This window comes from Falco rusticolus, chromosome 6, assembly GCF_015220075.1.
Source record: "Falco rusticolus isolate bFalRus1 chromosome 6, bFalRus1.pri, whole genome shotgun sequence".
Lineage (NCBI taxonomy): Eukaryota > Metazoa > Chordata > Aves > Falconiformes > Falconidae > Falco > Falco rusticolus.
In genome coordinates, this window is record NC_051192.1 from 47,675,597 (window position 1) to 47,689,961 (window position 14,365).

Consider the following 14,365-nt stretch of genomic DNA (forward strand, 5'->3'; position numbering starts at 1 on the left):
GGTAAAGTTCCTCAAGGAACACATTAAGCATGAAAGGATGACATTAGCTTTTTGTATTTTGGGTTGGGTTTTTTTGATGCAGCTCCTCTATAACCATATAATAAATTTAGGACTTCTTTCAGGGACACAGTTCTCCTATGTAAATTGCACATGTGCTTTATTCCTGTATTTATGGCTGACATTTGACTGTATTAGCATGCATTTTCTTAGACTGGGCCTAGCTTGCCAGGAGATCCGAACCTTCCCTTTTCTCCCTATTAATTGCCATTTCAAAAATCTGCATATCTTGTCAGCCATTATGCTTTGTATATCATTGACGAAGACAATGAGGCATTAGACATTTTGTCAAGTTCTGTGCAATGCAGTAGATATAATCTCATTTGATGGTCACTCTTCACTTGCTGAGGTCAGTGTGCTGAGTTTTAATTTATATGATACCTATTTCCTGACATTGCACAGTGCTTTTTAAACAAAAATAACCCATAATACTAATTCAGTGACTTACAGAAATCCAAGTTGTTTTGTCTGCACTGTTATCTATAGCTACCAAGTTCGCATTTTCATCAGGGCATAAAATCAAGTTTGTTTGAGAAGACTTATTTTCTGTAGAGTCACACTGATTGGTTTTAATTTAATTACAATTTTTTGTTATCTGAATCCTATATCATCTTCTTATTTTGCTGGGGATTGCTCTCTTGGTAGCCAAAGCTGTCTGGCATAGCTCATTCGTCTTTTGTGTTTGGATTTTTGGCATAACTCAACACTGTCCATTTTTGGCTGTTCCATATTATATTGAAATCAATATTAATTGCCTCACTCAACTTCTTAACATTGGTTTTGCACATTACTGTCCTTATACTGCAGACTCAGAGTTTTGCTACACCCTCATCCTACCCTTTTGCAGGATGTCAACACTGGAGGACAGCGTTGCAAGGGTGGTTAGGGGTATGTGTTTAATAGAATATTGGCCATTGCTTTCTGAGGTCAGTGACAATTCCAGAAGGAGCTCCGGGAAAACCTGCCTGTTATTCTTGTGTGTAATTTCCCCTGCAGGTTGGCACTGCGTGGGGAGGAGGAGGAATTCTGTCTCTGCGTGACTGGCACTGGCACCTTGTCACTTAGTATGCATTGACCAAGCTGTGAGATGTTGGAGCTCTGGTCAGCCTTAACAGTGGACAAAGAATGGTCTGAGCCGGGCAGGTATCCCTGTGAAAGAGGAAGGCTAACCCTATTTCCAAGGGAATGCAGTGACACCTGAGGGCCACAACTGTAGTGACTTGAGGGGGAAGGAAACAGGAAAGGCCCAAGTGATACCCAGGCTGCTGGGGCTGCTGCCTGGCTCATTTCCCCTTCTCAAAGTCTTGAACATTTTTGTTCCAGCAAAGCAGCTGTCCCAGCTCAGCACTTTGCTTCATATAGCTGTAGAGTTTTTAGAACGATCCTGAATATGAGCTTAGCCTTGTAGGGAGGTTCGGTCTGGCAAATAAGGGCATCCTCCTAGAGAATGGTGTTGGCCCACAGCTGTAGAAGTGGGTTTTAATTTTCCAGTCTCTCAATTCATCCTACCAGTTTTAGCAATGCTGACAATATATCGTTCCTTTCCAGTAGTGTCAATATTAAGTTTCACATATTTGCTGCTCAGGAAGACACTGAGGTGTATACATGTGGAGCTTGCAGTCAGAGAAATACATTTTTACCAGGAGGATCACCACCTTTCAATACCCAGCACTGTGATCTACATGCCAAATTTCCATTTGCTAAAGCCTCTCCAGAGCACCATGTGGGTAAGAAAGGCTTATATAAATAAGCATGAAAGGTTTTCTTACTTCCTGACAATTAATTACAAATATATCTTTTATATTCTATTCCACATAGGAGAAGACATTCAATGTTCAGTGGAGCCTGGCCAGACATTTTAGAAAGTATTTATGAACACTTGTTCAGATTTTAAATAGCTGTCACTTCAGCAATATTCATGCCTCGTTCTTTTTGCTGTTTGCCAGGATTACTTTTCTTTGAATAAATGTTTGGAAAATTACTAGCGCAAATCTATCTATCCAGAGATGAGTAAGGATGAAAGTTGCTGGTCAAACAATCGAAAATGGTGACCACATGTAAGAAAATGAAAGTTTGCTACTCACACAGTTTGCAAAGAGAAACAAGAGTTAAATTCACTAAGGAATTCGTATGGGAAGAAATGAAGCAGATTCACCTTCTTCTAGTTGGAAAGAAAAAAATATGTATATGAATATCCTCTAATATTGTGCAAATCCAACAAACACAGTTTGCCTTCACACAGTTCTACACTACGTTCGATTAACTGTGGGATCCTTCTAGCTGTAGGATTCACAAGCCCTGTGGATTTTTAGCACTTTCTGAGAAATGTCAGCTCCACAACCTGAAAAGATAACATCTGATGGCCTTGCTGTGCCCCATTCAGGTTCCACTGGACTCCACAGAGGACCACTAACTAATTTCAATGATCATTGGATCAAGAGCCTTACAGCTACACTTGCTCTCTGCACCCAAGTGGGACATGACCTCCTCCGTTTTGTCTACCAGAACTGCCAAATGCTTATTCTTACAACATTCCTACCACATTTCAAACGGACTTATACATCATTGCTGTCTGTTACTATAATTCAAATATACTTAAAGAAATTAATTTGTTTAAAAACATTCAAGAGAGAATACAAATGGAAATTGTTCAAACAGAGGACAGTGCATTGTATAACAAACAATTACTTTTCAGTAAAATTAAATATCTCACACTGGTTTTTAGGCAGTGGCATGTCACAAGAGGAAAGAACAGCTTGTGATGCACAGTACTTTTCATTAAAAAGCACCCCACGTGTCACAAAATGCTGTTAACCACCCTGGCACTGTATGTAGTATGGCCAGACTGTAGGTTAGATAATGGAAAATTAAAGCAAATCTTACACACTGTGTATTGATTCTTTTTCATGTGTGTTACTCATCTGCTCATTGAATTCAGAAAAGGAGCAGCAACTCTTGGTTTAGTCTTGAGCAGTATACAAGGCCTTATTAAAACCTAACTATCCAAAAACCAGTCTGTAATTGTGACTGTAGTTTAGTCATATCTGGACAGAAAAAAGCTGCATGTGAAATAAAAAGTCAGTAACAGCAATATTAATTTAAAACAAAATAAGTTCTATAAAAATGATACAGCTAATTTCAAGGACATTAAAAGAAACAGCCAAAAAAGTGGCATACTAACAAATTACATGAAGACTACTGAGAAGTATATGACAGGCTGAAAGCTAAAGCTCCAAAAGAATCAAAAAAGCCAGCATAAAAAAGAAGAAAAGTAGATTTTCTAAAGCTATTAAAATAAAACAAAAAAAAAACCAAAATAAAATAAATATAATAAAAATAAAACAAATACTTTAAAAAGTCTAAGTTGTATCCTAATGAAGGAAAGAGAGCAGAGTATACCTTGACAAATGAAATACAAAACCAGAATAAAACAAGATGAAACAATTTTGAGACATAAAGGCATAGAATCTAATAACCCACCAAATATTCCAGAGACTTGCCTGATATTCAGTGATGACGAGTTATATAAAAAGAGCACTCAGGGAAGATAAAACCATAACAGAAAAATTAAATTAATTCTTTGAATCTGCACTGCCTGCAAAGGTGGATAGGATGGGTCTCATACCAAGGTCATTCCTTATGTAGGATAAGACTGAACTGTTGTCTCAGAGTGTCAATAGAATGTATTGTAGAACAAATCCATAACACGGACTTTAACAAATCACCAATACCAGCTAATTTTCTGTTGTGGTACTTTACCACCAGTTAAACTGGCCTTAGTACCAAAACAGATGGAACTTGTAAAGTGGAAAAAGTAATTTTATTTCTTCACATACCACTTTTCATTTTTTAACAGATTTTATAGAGACTACAGAGGCACAGACAGTAACCCAATGGACAACAGACACGATATTTCTGCAGACTTAAGATACTACTGCACAAAGCTAATTGGTAGGAACCATAACAAGAACAGTATTAATGCACAAATAAATAAATATGCCATATTAGAGAAGAATGAACATAGCTTTTTCAGAGAAAATACATACCTCGGAAGTTCATTCATCTTTTTTGTTGGAGCAGATGACCATATGAATGATACAATCACTACAGAGTACTTTGAATTTAGATAAAGCTTTTGATGAATTCTCTTATTAAAGGCTCTGAGAGAAACAGGAGTAATATGTGATAAGACAGAAAGTCCTGGATTAATAATTGGCTAACTGATAGGGGCCGAAGTGTAGAAAATTAATTTTATGTTAATAAATTAAAAGTAACACACATGAGGAAAACTATGTGTATAATGGCCTCTGAAGTTGGCTTTACCATTTAAGAAAAAGGTTTTGTGGTAATATTTTCTGGCAGCATCCATTCAGTGCATGGTGATAGCTAAAAAGGTAAAGGACTACTGGAAGTTTACTAGGAAAGGTCTGAGAGAAATACTGAAATTGCTACTTCACAAGTGAGTTTAACCCCCACTGACTACTGAATATAGCTCTGCTTCCATACATTTCATATCGGAATTAGAAATACAGGATAACAATCAGGATCAAGAAATGATGAGAAGTTTTTTTCATGAACGTACGAAGATAATGCAGTCATCAAGGAACAGTTTTAAGTAAATAATAGGAAACACTTGTTCACACAACATACAATTAAGTTATAGAATTCATTGTTATGTTACTATGGAGACTGAAGAATAAATAGATAGAAAAAGGGACTGGAAAAATTCACAAAGGAAAGGTCTATTGGCAGCCGGTAGCCCTAGTATTTGGGAAGCTGCTACATACTCTTGCATCTTTTAATATTCAGCCCACTGCGGAAGGACCAGTACAACAGTTCTAAAATTCTTAATTTTTTATTTCCTTTCCTCAGCCAGAGACGAAGTTTATTTTTCACATAAAACAATTACTACAAAAAGCCTTTATATATGCACCATTCTTAGGCATACCTCTTACACACCATTTGTGGTGTGAGGTATTCTAATTGAGATAGGGGGTTAAAAAATGGCCCTTATCCTGTATGTGTTTCTCCCCTGGTAAAGAATTCAGTAAACTCGGTTGACTCCAGTGACTTTATCCCACTCCAGTGTCCCTGACCAGCCACTGGCGGGCACTCCTTCATACCGGCCAGGAACTGGGGCCGCAGCCCAACAAGCAGCAACAGCTACGATAGCTTCAAAGATCACAGGACTCCTGCCACCTCTCTCAACAGCCAACTTTGTGTTGCATTGATAGGCCAACCAGACGTAGAAATTGTTCTTTAAGCTGTACATTCATAGTAATAATAATAACAGCAATATTAGTGTTTGGGAAAAGATCCGGTCTGAAAAGTTAGCCAGCAAAACTCATGGCATTCATTTGTTGCACACGTCTCTCCACCTATCTCTGGTGATATCCTTTAGCATCTCTTAGATACCTATAGGTGAAAGAATGGTTTCTTTAGGTGAAATGCTATTTTAGTTCATGCCCAGTCAGTTTCTGGCCCTCCCGTTCAGACTGCCAGCGCAGCTGTTAATTACTGCCATCTGTGATAGTGGCTTATGCTGTGAACACCTGCCACCCAGAAAATATACTGAAGTCTCTGCTTTGCTTAGCGTGGGTCAGTGAGCACCAGTTAGTAATGACTTTGATGGGTATTTTTTCTGGGTTGCATGTGGCAGATGCAGTGCTTCTGGTCTCCCAGTACCGTTACCAGCTCACTGATGCATCAGATCCCTGAAGAATCTCTCTCAATGAGTGACACTACTTCTAGTTATATGGTTTCACTTTACACAGCTTTTGGTTTTCTGTCTGAGAAACCTAAGGACAAGCAAGTTCATATTATGAACCATATGTTCAAAGGAATATTGTAGAGGCATTTTCACATAGCTTTTTGAGAAAGCCAAGATCATTTAACATTTTCAAAACAGTCTTCAGTGAGACAAGAATCCTGCAGGAGTTTACAACGATGGTGGGACACACAAATCTGAGAGCAAGGGCATAATGCAGAAAAAATAGAAGTAAAGCACAAATGCACCCATGGTTGCTGACTGATAAATATGAACTCTAGCAATATTGCTGAGAAGACAGGCACAGAAGTTCAATGAGTCTTTTGAGTTGATTTAACTCATGCAGCTGCCAGTTGTGCAGTTGAAAAGCTATATTATTTGTGAATTTAGGAGTACTGCAAAGCAATATATTTTCGAGAAGGAATTTCTCTTGACCTCTATGGTGTTTTTCACGCTCAATAATTTTGCTGACATCAATCATTGTGAATGATTCTTCCAGCACCTTCTAATAAATACAATTAATACATCCAATGAAGGGAATATTTGAGTCCCTACCTGTTTTCAAATTAATTTCTGTCCTCCTTGGGACATATCTCTCTCCTTTTTTCCCTGTCATAAAGCCTCTGAAGATGGTTAGTGAGGCCAGTTAAATCGAGAAAAAAATAGATTGGAATATGCATTTGTGAACACACATCTCAGGCACAATTCACAACACTTCATGAGGTTAACTTTTAAGAGCGTTTTTGTAACTGTTGGTAACTATAGAAATTTTTGCAAACTCTGAAATGTCAAACATCTGAACTGGAGTTGCTGTTCTCTATTGCCTGACCAGAGCTTTTATCAGAAAGTATCAATCATTGAGTGACACCATGGAATTAGTAATATAACATTGTTAGAAACAGCTGTAGGAATATCTTGTGAGAAATGGAAGACAATTGTATGAAAATGATTCCTCTAAGCTATTTGATGGATATCTCCCCACTTATCTTTAAACAGAAGTGTTGTCTTCTAGCATGTCTGAAGCTACTTTACTGAGTTCTACTGGAAGAACTTATTTCCTCTGAAATTTGCAATGAAGTACAAGATTCACTCCCTTCCCTCATCTTTCCAACGTATATAACCGTGCTTATGAATTTCCTGTACATTACTACAATGGAAAGTGTGTGGCAGTCAGGTTATCAAAAATAATTGTGAAGATAATACACCTTCCATCTACTTTGATCTGAAAGTCTTTACAGTTGTGCCATCTGCTTCATCATAGTTCATTTCAAGCCTTATACTTCAGAAAAAGAAACAGCCTGGCAATACAAATCTGACAAAATTGATCAAGACCAGAAACATCTCTGTGCTCTCTAAAACAAATCTATAAACAATCAAAATTTGGTGCAATTAACTTAATCATTCGATTTCCAAAGTTGCTTTTACAAAGTCTGCATGTCAATCTGTTGGAGTGGAAATTTTCTTTATACAGGGGTATTTCTACACTAAAGTGCAAGAACGGTCCACGAATCGCAAATGGCACTCAAATGGATCTATTCTGCATGTTCAAATTTCATTTTCACAGAATCGAAAATCTCACATACCTGTTGTAAGGCTAATTGTATGCAATGATTTAAATTAAAAGCCAGGCATAGCATCAAGTATTTCCATTTGCATATTCAGAATTGATATATCGCCCTCTCTCCTGCTTCATGTATAAGAGGAACCACGGAAAGTGAGGGATTTGGTGTAGACTCAGTGCTGTTCACTAGCCAGGGTGCAGGTGTTTTGTGGGTTTTGGAACTTGGTGTAACATACAGCAGCCTCACAGCGGCTCTGCATTTTCTGGAGACAACACTATTAACTTCTGTGCCTTCAGCATCAAAACAGCAAGAGGTGGTGCCCGCCATCTCTTGCCTTGTTCTACAGGCAGCTCAGTGGCTCTTCTCCAGCAAGGAAGAAAGCGTCCCCGGTAATTCCTCATAGTTTTACCAAATAACCAGTTGCTGCGTGGTAAGTTAAGAATAATACCTGGCTATGAGGTTATCTCACTGAAGACCAGAATATCTCACTTGGAAAGTAACCCTTTCATCAAGACAGCTCCGTCTGTCCTTATCATGCTTGGGATTGTGCCTGACTTAACACATGTGCTTTTGATGCCTTTGATTTCCATAGGAAGCCTTGGCTCAGAGTTAGGCATCCACTTATGTGCATTTCCAGATAAGAACGACACCCAAGCCTAAGAGCTGAGATGTACACATGCCAAGAACTCCAACACTGAATTACCTTTGAAGAATCCTTAAAAAGCTAATAGCCTTGAAAATGTCTTGCAGCTACTACACAGTCACACAGCCTTCTGCCGGCAGATGCACCGATTTCTCACATCGTTTAATGACTGCTGCCCACTCTGGAAAAAATACACTCTTGTGATGTACAACTATCCTCAACTGAGATACGTAATAAAATAACCAAACATAGTAACTTGCCTTTCTGTGTTCTTTAATGTGGAGCTTTATGTGTCAATTTTAATCTAAAAGGAGCAACGTGCTATGTGGGCCTTTGAAAACAGACTTTATTCACTAACTGAGAAGTTTCCATCCAAGTGCAATGTTTATACTTCTTATTAAACGAATGTGCAAAAAACCCTAAGAGGTATGGCATACCTACATGCAACTTCATGTACTAGTGTGCAGAGGTTTTATAGAGTAAAATGCCGTCACCAGTAGTTAACACTAATCATATTAACACAGGAAGAATAAACTTTCCTGTCTAAAACAGAGTAGGATATTGGGGACTACTTAAAGACATCATGCTACATGGGTGACTATTTTCATTCTCATGGTATGCATAGGCTTCACGTTAAGGAACATGGGCATCAAATTTTGTGGTATTTATTTCTGATTTTCATTAAAGATACAATCGTGTAGACTGGTATTGTTTGGGGCATTCCAATAACTCTAACTAAAGTATAGAAGCAGAGGAAAAGTAAGCAGAGGAGTTGGATGGTTCAGACTGTTTGAGAAAAGGCTCATCACCTCTAGGCTATCTGCGACCCTTCCCTGGGCCAGTGTAAACTGAGGAGCATGGCTGGCTGACACAGGTAGCCCGTCAGCTCAGTGGTCTCGTTGCATCCCCTTGTGGTTGGGTGGCTGCAAGAGCTGAGGATTGTCCATCCCCATGAGAATGAGGGGTCTGGTAGCAACTAAGAAGCTTTTTGCTCTCAAGAGATGACCAGATTGGATCTGGAGTCCTTAGAAGGTGAAACAATTCTTCAGAGTGTGAAGCTGTGCATTTCCTAGAAACATGCACTTTCCTTACAGTCCTTGCTGAAGTGATTCTCCAACCCATGATACCCTAGAATTCCTCCTAGCACATTTTGCAGCCCACCATAGAGAGAGCGTAGAGGCCTATGAGTAAGTGTGGAGGAGGAATGTTTCTAACTACACTTTATCCCTGTATTTCCAAACATAGCATGGATAGAGCAGCTCCTGTTCACGCAGACTGTTATTCAGAGTGGCTTTGTGTTGTCTGTGAAGAACAGTCCCACCTTTAATGAACCAGCAAGCAGATCTCTCACAGTGAATGCATGTGATTTGAAACAACAGAAATGTAACAATTTACACCAAATTTCATGAATACTAATTTCACTTTAAATTAAAAAAAAAAAAAAAAAGTCTCTGGAATCCACCCAGTAGCACTTGGGATGGGGTTAATAACTTGTCTTTCTGGAAAGAAACACAGAACTTGAAGCTTGCTACGTATTTCCAGTGGAATCTGTAGCTTGAATATAACAACAAAGGTACGGCAGGTACAGATTAATAGTAATTAAGAAAGCAAATATGAATCTCAAACTGCATAAGCTGCAAAATCCTTGTGACGTTTCCTAAGAGGAGTCTGTTGCCTGGTGGGGTAGAACTGATCCACTATTTTCAAAAGTATCACTTCAAAGTCTAGAAAAATGTCTTGCAACAAGCATTTTTCATCAGTCAGTAATGTAGTCATACAATAGATATTTAATTAAAATTTCTCAAAAGCAATGACTGAAATTACTATGTATAACGATCTTTTTAAAATGAATGAACAAATAACCTTCATAAGCTGCTGTCTTTTCCAAAAGAGGCAAGTCCCACTAATGTTAATGTGAGTTGCATCTACAGAGGGAGGGAGGGAGGGAGCAGGTCCCTTAAGGCAGCTCCTCAGGCACTGTGAGTTAGCATAGCTCCCCGAAGTGCCTCGAAGGGAGAGGTGGCGATTTACATCAAGAATTTGCCCCTTTCATGTTTATTTTTCACACTGGCCTTCCACAAGATCTAATCAAATCTGTCAGCAATACAGGATCTTAATAGCTCGTGTCCAACTCTTGCTAGCAGTTCGTTTTCTCATGTGAACAGGGCATAAATGAACTGGAAATGTCAGGTCATTGCTTCCTCCTCTTACCCCTCTCCCCCCCAAACTGCAGCACTTTAATGTTTTAGGTGTCCAGTTTTATCCAATTCACCTTTGAATGTTTTACATGAAGCTCTCCCTAGAGATTCTTTTATTTATTCATCACAATATACGTTCTTACCTCTTTTTACTTAGTCATCTCTGTGAGAATTAAAGGAGTGGAGTCAGCTCAGTAACCAGAGGGAATCATAAATCAAATCCGTACAAAAGATACGGTCAGATAAACAGAAGAGCTACAAAACTCTAGCAATAATGTGGCCAGCTTTGCAATTTTGTACTTAAAAATCCCATTTTCAGGATCATAACTGGACTATAAGAATGTCACAATAATATATCACAAGAGTTTGCTTTCCATCAAATGCAATTACTTCTGTAATTTTTGTTTATCACCTAGCCTGGGTAGGAAAAAAAAAACAAAACCAACCAAACAAACCCTAAAAACTCTCCTTTTTAAAATACCCTCACTTTTGATATTTTCTTTTGATATTTAAAATTAACAAACCCTGCTGACTACGAACAGATTGTACAGAAAAGAATGTTTTTTTACTGTTCAAGCTGCATGGAAGCGTGCTTGCCCGTACCCGCAGCCAGACTAGCCACGGCTCCTTCCTTCCCACGGGACTGGCTCTGCAGGGGCTACCTGGACTGCAGCGGGGCTACTACATTTTGCTAAACTTGCGGCGATGGCAGCGACCGAGCGTGCGAGCGGGACCTGGGGGCCGGGGAGCCGGGGGGTCGGGAAGCCGGGGCGCCCCCCGGCTCCCCGGCCCCCCAGCATGCTCACAGCTGTTAACTTGTCGTTTTGGGGTTGTTTTTTTTTAGAAATACAGGAACCGCTCTGCCTGTGAACGGGGACGGGACCTTCGGGGAGGCGCCTGATTCCCTGCGGGTTTCCGTGCGCTGTTGGCACCCCTCCCGCAGCCGCGGCCACCGGGGTCGGGGGGGCTCCTCCGCGCCGAGGGAAACAGTGTCCGTGTCCCCCCCCACCCCGCGACTCTGCCCCGTTCAGCTCACGGCTCCCCCGGGTGGCAGCGTCCCGGGGAAGCACCGGCGCGTTCTTGCGGAGCCCCCGCGGAGGGCGCAGCGCCCGGGGCCGCGGGGGAGGCGGTGTGGGGGCGGGTGGAGCGGGGGGCGCAGCGGGCTGCCCCATACCCCATACCCACCTTCCGTGTGCACGGCTGAGACGTAGGTCCAGTTGTAACGCTTGACGATGTCGAGCATGGCCCTGGCTTGCAGCGTGTCGGAGGGGACCACCCTGAGGAAGTATTTGTAGAGCGTTTTGTCGCTCAGGTCGATGCTGGTGGCGGAGTAAGCGATCTGGGGGATGTCGAAGAGCTGGAGCAGATTTTGAACTTGGATAGCGACCGAGCTGGAGCCGGGGCCGATGACCCCCGCGATGGGCTTTTTCACTCTGCTCTGGGGCTGGGGCTGCGAGTCGGAAACGCAGCGGGTGCCTCCGTCCCTGTCATCCCTGATGGAGATGAGGGAGTCCCGTATGAACTCGATGCTCTGCTCCAGGGCCACCGAGGAGTGCCAGCAGGAGTCTCGGATCTCGCTGCCCAGGGTGATGTTCGGTAGCAGGACCGGGTCGGCGTTAATTTTATCCAAAGTGTGAAACATGGCTTCGACTCTCTGGATGCCGTATTGCTCCCGGATTTCCCCGCACTTCCTCTCGGGCACTTTCTCAGCCGGCGGCTGGTGATGGACAGAGAAGAGGGCCCCGATGATGACATCCCCGTCCATCCGAGCCACCGACCGCTGCGAGGAGGCTGCGGAGAGAAGCACCTTCCGCCCGGCGCTCCTGGGCAGCACGTCCATCTCCAGGAGCAGAGCAGGGAAAAAGACCAGCAGCACGCCAAACATTTTGTTGCACGATGTCATCCAAACCCAGGTCACGAATTTCATGGGCTCCTCTTGCCTGCACATGGTTTAAGGACATGTAGGAAATGGCACCCGCTTCCCCCCGCCAGCGCCCGGGTTGCTCCAAATACCATCACAGTGAAGTCTTACAGCATCGCTCTCGGAGGTGCCAAGGCAGCCGTCATCCTAGTGACTTTTAACCTGGTGGCATAGAAACAGGGGATCAAACAGGCTAATCGGGAAATCGATGTCAAACCAGAGCTCGATAAAGCAACCCCGCACAGTTCGAGATGACTGCTTTCGCAAATGCCCGGGGCAATTTGCTTCGGTAAGCCTCTCGAAAGGAAAATTCAAGAGGGATTACGATATGTACTTATTTGCCTCGACGTACGATCATGCGCACTCACGTATGTTAGGTTTATATGACCCTTTTCGTGTCCGCTTTTCAAGCTGAGGCGGCTGTTCCCCGCAGCCGCAGCCGGCGCACACCCTCCCCGCTGCCCCCGGGAAGTTTGGAAAGTTTCGGGAAGGGAGGTGGCTCACCGGAGAAGCGTCCTAGCCCAGTCCCAGCCGCCCCAGCCCCGCAGGCCAGCTTACAGGCGCGTTTTCTCGCGTTCTGACTACCTGAAGGCATCTTTCTCAGCTCAGGAATTTCCTTTCCCAGTACAGAAAGGAGGTGAAAAGCGAGAGCGAGCAAGCCGGCGCCGGAAAATGTCATTTAAAGGTCAGCGAAGAGGGGAAGAAAGGAACCACTTTACCGCCTAGATTAACTTTTCCGTGTGTAGGGGGCAAAACTGTAATGCAGCCAGGGACACGCACATGCAAGCGGGGGAAAATACATATTAGTTACTAAGGCAACCGCGGGCAAAGTCCTGATGTGCCTTACCGGCACGCCTGCCTTGCGTGCAGGCTCCGGGCGGGCAGAGGCGGCGAGACCCGCGGCTGGGCTTGGAGGCTTGAAACGCCGCGGTGGGAAGGGGGCGGGCGGAGCGGCTGCCGCCGCCGCCACCGCCGCTGCCGGCCGGGGACCGGGGAGCGCGGCCGGGCCGGCCCAGGTCCCTGTTGCACGGCGGCGCCGTCAGCACCCGGGACAGCGCCCGGGACAGCGCCGCCGGCCCGCGTCCCGTTGTCCCCCTGCCCCACCGTCCCGCGGTCCCGGTGCCCCAGTGCCCCGCCGTCCCGGCGCCCCAGTGTCCCGCTGTCCCGGCACCCCGCTGTCCCGCTGTCCCAGTGTCCCGCCACCGCCGGCTCGGCCGCCCGCCAGCACCGCCGGGCGCTTCCCCCTAACTTCTGCCCTCCGCCCGGCGCCGCCGCCGCCGTTTCCCCCACGCACGGACACGGGCACCGACACCCCGAGGCGCGGCGGCCGGCCGCCGCTCCCCCGCCCTCCCCGGCGGCGGCAGGGGTGCCGGGCCCGGGCCCGCGGCGGGCAGCGGCGCGGCGGGGAGGGCAATGCCCGAGCAGAGCCGCCGTCCTGGCCGCGCGTCCGCACACGCCGGCGGGCAGCGTCCGCAGCGGGCGGCTGCGGAGCCCGGCCCCGAGCGCCGTCCGCCTGCCCCGCCGGAGCCCCGGCCGCCCCGCGGTCCGTTCGGAGGGCTTCCCCTGAGACGTACCTGGCGGGGGGCGGCAGCGGCTGCCTGCCTGCTCGGAGCCGGCATTGGCGGCTCTCCGGCCGCCCCGAGCTGGCGCGCTGGCGGCGGGGCGACGGCTGTGGGCTGGGCGCTGGTGCCCTCTGTCTTCAGCACCGCTCCACCGCAAGGAAAAAAACAGGTCATCCCGGGCTCATCCATTATCTCATACTGAAGGATCAGTCATTTTCTCCCCTCCTTAATTTCTTCGGCTATTGTTTTGTAAGCGAGGAAGGACGCATCACCCGGAGCACGCTGCGGCTGCAGGGGAGGTGTCTGCTCTCACTCACCTCCCGCGGCTCCTAATTCATTATCTTCTCGCCACAATTAGCAAGAGCGAGAGCGAAAGCAAGAGACTGCTGCTCGAAGGGACTCGGACCACGCTCGGGAAATCCGAGATTGTGAAATGTGCTGGTCTGCCTCACGGGCAGGGTTTCGCTATTAAAAATAAATATTTATATTGGGGGGGGGGGGGGGGAAGATGCTGCAAAAAGATAAATCACCTGTAAGGATAAAGGCATTGAGATTACACTTTTCAGGTCAAGATGAATCTAAATGAAGCACGTGAGAGGCATGTCAGATTAAAATAATACCAGATTGAATAATCATAATTCAGACGACCTGCTTG

At 44.7% G+C, this 14,365-nt stretch overlaps 1 protein-coding gene across 3 annotated transcripts in view; it reads right to left on the reverse strand.

The window, feature by feature from the left end:
* The window catches only part of GRM1 (glutamate metabotropic receptor 1), a 199,422-nt gene extending 185,504 nt beyond the window's left edge, over positions 1-13,918 (reverse strand). For all 3 annotated transcript variants that reach the window (XM_037392901.1, XM_037392902.1, XM_037392903.1), the window contains exons 1-2: positions 13,723-13,918; positions 11,413-12,310 (exon numbers count right to left, since the gene is read on the reverse strand). In XM_037392901.1, the coding sequence (XP_037248798.1) occupies positions 11,413-12,175 (763 nt within the window). In that variant the 5' untranslated portion in view covers positions 12,176-12,310; positions 13,723-13,918. The remainder of the gene's footprint in view (positions 1-11,412; positions 12,311-13,722) is intronic.
* Between the last annotated feature and the right edge of the window lie 447 nt (positions 13,919-14,365).